Source organism: Eucyclogobius newberryi, unplaced genomic scaffold (genome assembly GCF_026437365.1).
Source record: "Eucyclogobius newberryi isolate DKJ021-1_F unplaced genomic scaffold, fEucNew1.0.hap1 SCAF_2, whole genome shotgun sequence".
NCBI classification, from domain to species: Eukaryota; Metazoa; Chordata; class Actinopteri; order Gobiiformes; family Gobiidae; genus Eucyclogobius; species Eucyclogobius newberryi.
In genome coordinates this window covers 18,492,304-18,501,693 of record NW_027315834.1, presented here as the reverse complement: position 1 = coordinate 18,501,693, position 9,390 = coordinate 18,492,304, and the positions used below count along the sequence as shown (strand labels likewise).

At 39.4% G+C, this 9,390-nt stretch overlaps 1 protein-coding gene across 2 annotated transcripts; it reads left to right on the top strand.

Moving 5' to 3' along the window:
• The first annotated feature begins 2,915 nt into the window (after positions 1-2,915).
• Positions 2,916-9,021, top strand: cdhr5-rs (cadherin-related family member 5, related sequence). Of its 2 annotated transcripts, XM_072454928.1 has the most exons (12): positions 2,916-3,050; positions 3,359-3,441; positions 3,509-3,717; positions 3,787-3,840; positions 3,918-4,010; positions 5,419-5,509; positions 5,575-5,681; positions 5,749-5,949; positions 6,026-6,157; positions 6,994-7,072; positions 7,265-7,455; positions 8,557-9,021. In XM_072454928.1, exons 2-12 carry the CDS (start codon positions 3,375-3,377, stop codon positions 8,914-8,916), a joined length of 1,584 nt encoding a protein of 527 aa, XP_072311029.1. In that variant the 5' UTR covers positions 2,916-3,050; positions 3,359-3,374; the 3' UTR covers positions 8,917-9,021. The 2 variants fall into 2 exon arrangements, with proteins under 2 accessions (XP_072311029.1, XP_072311030.1); XM_072454929.1 differs by lacking the exon at positions 3,359-3,441.
• Positions 9,022-9,390: the final 369 nt, after the last annotated feature.

The following is a 9,390-nucleotide window of genomic DNA, read 5'->3' as shown; positions in this document are numbered from 1 at the left end:
ACACACAGTTCTGTGTTGAAGTTTGATTTCAGCGACTATGGGTGATGCTATATGAGACATTTTCTTAATCCAATCTTTGTATGTCTATCTACCTGGACCTATTTGTATCTTTCTTAATCAAATCACATTTTTAGAAACATCAACAGACTTCACAAGCTTGAGAAGTCACTATTCATCAACTCCACACTCTGTGGTGGTGAGTGATTTCTATAGCCTCACCTGGCCCTAGGGCAGGCAATGCTGCCATTCTGAGCCGTTCTCACTCACCAATCACTCGCACACAATTTATTTCAACTATTTATCCGTATATTTTACAAGGTGAGCCCATCTATTATGAATTATAAACTGATTAATTGTGTATATGTTAATTATGACCTAAGCTAGTTATTTAGTTGACCGTTATTTAATCTGAATCCTGCTGAAATTAGTGAGTGTTTTCAGGGGAGTCTGGGCCCCAGAACGGAGCCTGTTGTACATCTGGAGCATCTGGAGGAAACCTACGCAGGCACGGGGAGACGTTTTACGTTTGGCATTAAAGGGAAAAGCATAATGAGACACTCCACACGTCCATGTTGCGCGCTCCAGAGAGAAGTGCAAATGAGCGCGAACAGTGTTATCTGTGCGTGTGTGAGGGCCTGTATAGATGTCTAGTTAATTTATAGTTAGGTCACAAATTTTACAGATGAGCAGAAATGTCCAAGACCAAGAACACTGTTGTCATAGTAACTATTTGATTACAATCCATACACTTCATGTTTTAAAGCTACTTGCTTTGATTGGTCTGTCTGTTCTTTAATAGCACAGAAGAGAAAGTGGATCAATGGCCGACACCAGTGTCATACACAAACACATGGGAGAGACAAAAAGACAGGGACATGGTGAGGGGGAGGGGGAGGGGTAATCAAGACGCTGACTTTAATGAACACACTTTAATGATGTGCCTGGGAAACAGCTGGTGCTGTGCTCACAGGTGCAGAGCCGTGTCCGTGAGGCCTGCTCGCTGAAATCACACTGCAATGGGCTCAATTAGACAGCATCAGTGAGAAGTAAAGAAGTTAGAGCTGATAACAAAGTGGCGCTTACTACTAGCTGACAATGCAGCTGTAACCACACTGTTACTAATAAACTATGACAACTAAATATTTTATTATGGTTTCATATCAATACATCTCGAGCGCATTAATTACAGGTCAATGACAACACAGTAAAACCAAACTGAAACCAAGCTGAAACATTAAAAAACATTTGTTCACTGAGAGGATTTGCCTATTTCTGTATTTTTATTGTATTATTGTTACTATTATTTTTAATTGTTCTCAAGTGACAAACAAAGTGACAAAGAAGTTACACTGGCTATGCTTACATGCACACCTTAAATCTGATCATTATCTTATTTCTGGATTAAAAGATATTTAGTGTGTATCTGATAATCAGATTTATTTCTGATTGTTCACACCTGTGTATGATTTATAACAAGATACATTTATTTAAAAAAGAACAAACTAAGGCAGGAAAAAGTTATTTCTTAAATGCATTATTACGTTGTCTTTCAAACACTTACCGGGTACTAATTACCTAACACATGGTGTTTTTGATGATCAGATTTATTTTGTGTTCGTAAACACACTTTGGGTTAACTGATTATTCTATAGATAACAGATTTTTTTCTGGCCATGTAAAGGAATTGAATAGACAACCTTCAAACAATATGTCAATGGGAAACTTACTTCTTACACCTTCTCTTCAGATAGGGTTTTGGAATTTTTGGTCTATTATTTGGAAAGGCTCTCATTATTTCATGTTTTTTTCTGTTCAATTACATTAACTCATAAATCATATTTTAAATACATTTTACATCCAAAATGTTACTCAGTACTCAAGTAGCATTTTCTTTTCACTTTTACTTGAGTAATTATTTTGGTTGCTTTTTACTACTACCTTGAGTCGTTTTAAAGTGACATCATTCTATCCTGAGTACAAATTTAGGCTCCTCTACCCACCTCTTAACCGAGCTCACACCAGATCACTATAGCAAGAATTTGTGAAACATATTTCGTAGAAAATTCCAGGTTACCCACCTCTATCTGTTTTTTGAAATGGCTCATTAATCAGTACTATTTTGTTAATTCATTCATCAGTCTGGGGCTCATTCAGGCATGATGGGGAAAATATTGAAAAATATAAAAATTCCAAATTATGTAAGATCTGCTGTGAATGTTGTTGTGGAATTTCTTTTATAACGTTCATCAAGAAATAAAGTAAAATAGAGTAAATAGAACAGTGTTTTCTTTTCTCAATTGTGTATGTTTAATCCTGTTGCACAATCAGAATTAAACTCTCCCTCGTGTGGACTCGTCAGTCACTCACATGCAGAGCCAATTTGTCCACACGTCTGTGTGCTCTATCATTGCTCTGGTCCCCACCAAGGGATTCACGTTCATCAGATTACAGGTCAAACCTGGGCCACCTGCTCTCCAGCCTCATTTAACGGACCCGAGTTACTCCTCCCCGTGGCACAGCGCACCTCCTCTGCTCCCAATCAGTGCAAAGTCTGCCCCATTTAAACCTGGTGCAGTTGGCTCGGCCACTTGCAGACTGTGCTGTGACCCACCACCTCCCCATGTCCTTCTCTGCATCCCTTACATCATCCTCATCGTCCTCTCTAACCTCTTCCTCATATACCACCACCAGTTTCCAGGACCTGGGGGGAGACATCTAATATAATTCTATTATGGCACGCCCATAATCGCAATGTCATCTGCCGGGGTCTGAGCAGCGCCAAATAACCCATGTAAAATAGCTTGCTAAATGCTTCTTTCTGTTTGAGTCTCTCCAGGGTGAGTTACCAAAGGGGTAAAGTCCCGCTGACCTACTTATGAGCTCCTTATTGCTAAGCCTTATGAGCTGCTAATACACGCACACAAATGGACAGAAGCAGGCGGCGGTTTGGAGACACATCTGAATATGTAAAAGTGAAAACATGACAGTCCTTTACAGACACAGCTCAATACAAGACACCTACTGAATGGACCAGCACCACAGACTCTCAGGTGAGTGAGCATTTACTCTGACCAACAGTAAAATGTCAGCACTCTGACCGATTACGCTTCTTATGACTGAATTAAAATCATGATTTCAGTGAAATTTATTAATTAAAAATAACAATAGAAAATTGCACTTAAAATGTAAACCTGTCTTCATTTGTAGAATTCTGTGGGGCCAAAGGTGAAGGGACAAAGTACCGAGACATTAAGTTCATGGCAAAAAAGCTAGTTTCCAACTGCAGGCCCTGACTTAATTATACAATGCAATTATACCCAGTTTGAAATGTATGTGAGCACTTGGGCTTTCTGAACAGAGACTGAAACAAGAGAATGCTGAACAGTGGCAGACTGCTGCTGCTGCAGGTGACACTGCAAATGATGTCCCATGTTGTTGTCGGTAAGTGACAAAGTTACACAGGAGGTCAGACGTCCAACAGAATGAGGTCTGTTCTTTGTCTTATCAGGAAGTCCCTGTCAGGGCGGCTCTGACATATTTGCAGTCATTACAGAAAATAGTCCTATGGGACATTTCATAGCCAACACCAACCTCACAGCAGAGGCAGGGTCTCATGGTCTCCGCCTGTGTCTGGAGGGGCCAAATGTACACTGGATGTTTCTGGATGGACCCACCATCCGCCTCAACACCTCTAAAACCAGGGTTTTGGACAGAGAGGTACGACTGACCCCCAACATCCTGGACCTTGGCAGAAATACTCTGTCTCACACTGTCCCCGTTCAACAGGTCCAAGGGTCTCTGCTGATAGCACAGCTCATCTGCCGTGATAACGTTGTACAAGTGAGTTTTCAAAATGGATCATATTATACTCTCAAATATTACTGATAGTGACAAGACTGAAAAATGATTGATAACAGAGACACTACAGGATCCAGATTCAGATTCTGAATGTAAATGACAACAAACCAGAATTCTCACAGGGGTCCACAAAAGTCATCGCCATCAGCGAGGTAAACACACAAATCACCAGACTTTGGGGTTGGAAAGAGCAAAAAATCCTCCCAAACAAATGATTCAACATAAAATTGTATTGTGTTTGCTATTATGTAAAAAGAAACATGAACTTTTGTTTTGTAATTGTTTTTTGTAAACTTGACACTTTCTGACCCACTGATTTACAGCTGTGACCAGCACGGCTGAAAGGCTTTGTGCGATTATTAGAGTGAGACATTTACTGGCTAGCAACCCTGACCCTACACATGTTACTGCCTCTTGAGTAGTATGACCAGAGCAGAGAGTACCCAAATACAACGTCCCAAAGATGATACCAAAGGGAAGTAAAAATAAAAAATAAACTAAAACTAAATGTAATGTTTTTTACAGCTTGCGGTGGTGAACACAATTGTTTTCACTGTGAAGGCCATGGATGCTGATGGAGATATGATTAGATACACCATTGACACAGCAACAGTGAGAATTAGTCCTTTCTCATTTTGTTTTGTCCCAGGTCAGTGGTTATGTCTGAAGGCTAATGATGGTGGTCTGCGTATTGTCTCCCAATGTGAATCCAATTCTTGGTACAACGTTTTAAAGTTATAAATCATCTGATTTAATTGAATTAGTAACCTTTTACATTTTAACAATGCCACTCATTTTTATTTGTGACCTAAAGCCTCTTTTATGCCTCATTACCTCCAGCTAGACTCCTCCTACTTTAGGATTGATCAAACAAACAGTGGAGATGTAGTTCTGGACAAACCCTTGGACTACGAGACCAAAACAAGCCTGAAGCTGTTGATCTGGGCTATGGTAATCCATCCTTAATCCACTGATTCATCTGAAAGGCAATAATGACAGCAAAAATGAAACCAAATATTCAGCTATAATGATCTCAATATCATTCACTTTGAATTAGAAGATGGCTATGGTGTCTTTCAATTGACAAAAAAAATGTTTCATACCAAAAAAACCCTCAATCTTATGGTTTCTTCTGATTTCTTAGGAAACCAATACAGCAGAAAAGTTCAATACCTCCACTGATGTGATCGTCAGTGTCCAGGACGGAGACGACCAGTATCCTCACTTTCTGCCCTGTGTGCTGCTGTCGCCTGATCTTCCAGTCTGCACTAACCTCTCCTACAGCACCAATATCACTGAGAAACAAAAAGCAAGCAGAATGAGCAGTGAAATCTAACAATGTGTACTATAACTCATAAAGCTGATACAGAAGCTCCTACATGCAGAGAGTTTGTTCCAGTGAAATGTAGTATTAAATCTAAATTACCAAAAGAGAATGAATGAACATGGTGGTTTCTGTAGCACATAAAATTACTGAAAACACTGTAATTAATACAATTAAGGGTGTGAAGACTGATAGATATATATAGAAATGTCTATGTCTGTTTTTTGTCCATTCAGAACATTACGTTGGAGTTTTCTCCTGGTCCAATAAAGGCTGAAGATGGAGACCGGGGCCTGGACACTCCTCTTAAGTACAGTATCCTCTCAGGTGAGGCGGAGCTGCATTATCCACCTCATAAAGTCTTCCTCCAGTGTGACAGTGTCTGAACACAGGCAGTGACCACGACAGATTTGTGATTAACAACAGCACAGGCCAGATAACATTAACCAGAGCTGTGGATGACCGGACACAAACTCCATTCTTCAGACTCAGCGTCATGGTACTTTAACTAACTTTATGACTATTTCACTAGCTTCTGTAACAAATGCACTTGTTCTCACTTCCAGGCCACTCAGCTCAATGATCCATTGAAGTACAGCATTGCATCAGTCCTTATCCGAGTTCTGGTGATGAACAGTTTTCCACCAGTTTTTAACCAATCCACGTACAGAGGCTTTGTTGTTCAGAGCACAAGCCCTGCTACCATTGTCTCCACTTTTGGAAATCAGGTGTTGCTTATCCAGGTTTCAGACCTGGATTTTCCAGATGTAAGCAGGTTTTGTAACGTCTACAATGAGCCTTACATGGAGAATGTTTCACACAACGTTTGTCCTGTTCCACCAGGGGATGAACCCAAATGTGCAGTACTCGCTCTACAGTCCATCAGTCACAGAGGGGCTGTACCACATTACCCAAGGAGGAGTGCTCATAGCCAGAACAGACCGCCTCTATGCTTTTGACAGACATGTCATACAGGTAGGCTTCTTTACACTGCTTCCTTGTGTCCTTGATGTTTGGCTCAGGGAAAGGTACAGAGTAAAGAAGGACTGCGATTCAGCAGAAGATGTATAGAATGACTATAGTCAAGTAAATGTACAGGTTACATGTTAGGTGACTAAAGATGAATTCAATTACAAATACAAGTACTGCTGCCAAAATGTGCAGTATGGATAGAAACCTCAAAGTATTAGTTATTGGTTACTTTTTATACAGTTTTATTAAAAAATAAATGAATAGCTGTATGTGTATCTTATCGACATATAACAATTGTTATCTTGATTAGATTGGTTGCAATTATTTAGAAAAGCAAGTCCACGGCAAAAGAAAAAAGGAATAAATCGTCAAATAAAAACTGAAATGCTAAAATCTACAAAAAGAGCTCCTAACACTGCACAAACATTTATCTAAACAAAGGCTGACTGCTTATCCAAACACTCAAGCAAACTGCAGGAGGTCACAGTAGTGAGTGGAAAAAGGTTTCTCAGCATGAAGTCCTTGGACTCCTGTGAATCTGTAGTCACAACCAAATACAATATTTTAAGGCATTAAATGATTATGTCAGATATTTGTTTCTTTGTTCAGGACAGTGCATGTTAATGAACATACATTCACTTTCACAACACTCTTTCATACATCAGTACTATTTACATGTTTGTAGTGGTAGGACTTGAGTACCTACGGAGACACAGGGAGGCCCCACACGATCGATCCCAGGACTTTCTTGCTGCGAAGCGAGAGCGCTAACTGCTGTCCTACTGTGTCGCCCATATTAAGCCAATTAAATGAACTCTGGCTGCCGGATGACTCTGCAGGTAATTGCCAGAGATGAAGAATCAGGAGAAGAAGTCTCTGCTTCAGTGGATATTGAAGTTCTGCAGAGAGGACAAGCCGGTAAGCACAGATAACCTCTAATCATTTTTATTTATTTTTTTCAAAAACATTCAGTGGACAAAGCAAAGTATAGTGAAGTAATTCTAAATATCCTTAGTAGTTGAATTTGAATTTAGACAGACATCTTTAATAACATTTGACTTTCATGTTATTCTTATCACATCATATGAAGCTTTGTGTTTTATATTGCAGTTCCTCCAGGCAAATTCACAGAGGAGCAGTTTGTACGAGCTATCGAGACTCATCTAACTGAAGTTATTTCAGTCACCATCTTACTTGTCTTACTATCAGCTTCTCTGTTTGTGCTGCTCCGACTCATCAGGAGAAAGCACAGCAGGCAAAAACTTGAAGGGGAAGCTAAAGCTGACAGACCGCTTACTGAGGTATAAAACCGATTGAAACAAACTATACTAAATTATTTTAGATGACTTTGTGACATTCAAGTCGATAATATTTGATAGAGATGGGCAGGTAACTACTATTGTGTTGTGTATTTCAAGTGCAAAAACTCAACTGTGGATTCTGACATTGTTTTTTTCAAAATTTACTATATATATATATATATATATATATATATATATATATATGTATATATATGTGTGTGTGTGTGTATATAGTATAGTATGTATAGTTGACATTAAACAGTGTTTTATTATTATTATTAGGCCTGAGTGTTGTTGTTGTTGTTGTTGTTGTTGTTTTATGGCGGTTGGCATCCAATTGTTGCATTACCGCCAGACTTTAGGCCTGAGTGTCACAAGCTAGCGAGAGGCGTGTTAGTTCCGGAAGGCCGTGCAAAGGCAGTTGTCATAGTCAAGGAACAGAATTCACAAACATAGGAACTTGCTTTGGTGATTTGGTGCAACATAAAACAATGAACAATGATAAAACAACCTATATAGATCAAAATAAAAACAATTTAAATCTGCAATAGGATTAAAACTAAAAATAGCTGTGTGCGGAGAAGACATTTTACCAAGAATGGCCTCTTGACAGGGGACCACAAAATGTAGTTCTTCCAAAATGTATCAAATTTTGCACAAAATTCTATTTTAGCATGTTGATCAAAAAAGTAAATTAGATCCATGTCATATTTCTGAAGGCATACGCGTTACGGACGGCGGGGTGAAGGTGTGGCGAGGGCCGATCATTGCCGATCATTGCCGCTTGCGGCTATATTTATATTGTAAAAACAAAGACATTTTATTATAAATGTTTTGAGTAGGTTCCTGGTTTCAGCTTCATGCTGTGATTTGAGAACTCGACCATCTGTACTTCCTGCATGTGTTTCACTTTTCAAAAGGTTCATGAAGTGTGAATAGTTCAATTCTTGTGTGTAATGTATAGAACCGGGCAATTGAACATAAAAGCACAAACTACATTCTTAGATCTGGCTTGATCTAACAGAAATACTTTCTTTCCGACTTTCTGCCTACATGACAAGTTCACAAGTGAAACTAATTGGATTGTGTTCTGCTGAACAGGTCACCAGTCGGCCAGTATTGAGCGGTGAACCATCTCGCTCAGGTAGTCTCCATGGACATCATGGCCTCTACACCAGAAAACAGTCTATACTTCCTTCAGCAACGTCAACATCCACTGAAGGAACAAATAATGGAAGCAGAAATACAATTCAGAAAACAGAAAGGTCAGAGGGCTCAATTGATCCAGTGACATTATCACAGAGAGCCAAAGGAGCGGACAGGAGCGTACCACAGGAGCACTCTACTTTAGGATCAACCCAAGGTACTAATGTGCCCAGCCACAGTACTACACGTCAGCCCATTAACCCATGTAGCACAACGGTCACTGCAATCTGTCTGGCATCAGAAGATGGACAATGAAGATGAATCTATGGAGCATTTGATCGGACCAGGACATAGCTGGAACCAGCATCCCAAAAGGCAGTACATAAATGTAAATGTTTAGAAAGGTCCTGTTTTATGCATTCAGGATTTTTAACATTTGGACACCGTTTTCACAGTTTAAAGGTCACAAATAAAGTAATTCAGCTTAGGTTTCTAAGTAGACAAAATGATACAGTTGCATTAATTTGGTGCACTGCGGAGTAAACATAACATCTAAACATAATAGATGCATGCTGCAAAGCAATCTTAGTTGAGATGATATATATGATATGAAAATGTACAGTCCATATATCAAGAATCTCTTTCAAAATGGTTACATAACAAGATGGAACAAAGCGTTTCAACTTTGGAGAGGGACAAACTGATAGCCCCAAACGTTCAGGCTACTCAACATGCATGAATGAAACACAAAACCACTATTATGTTTTTAATGACAGAACAACATTGGAT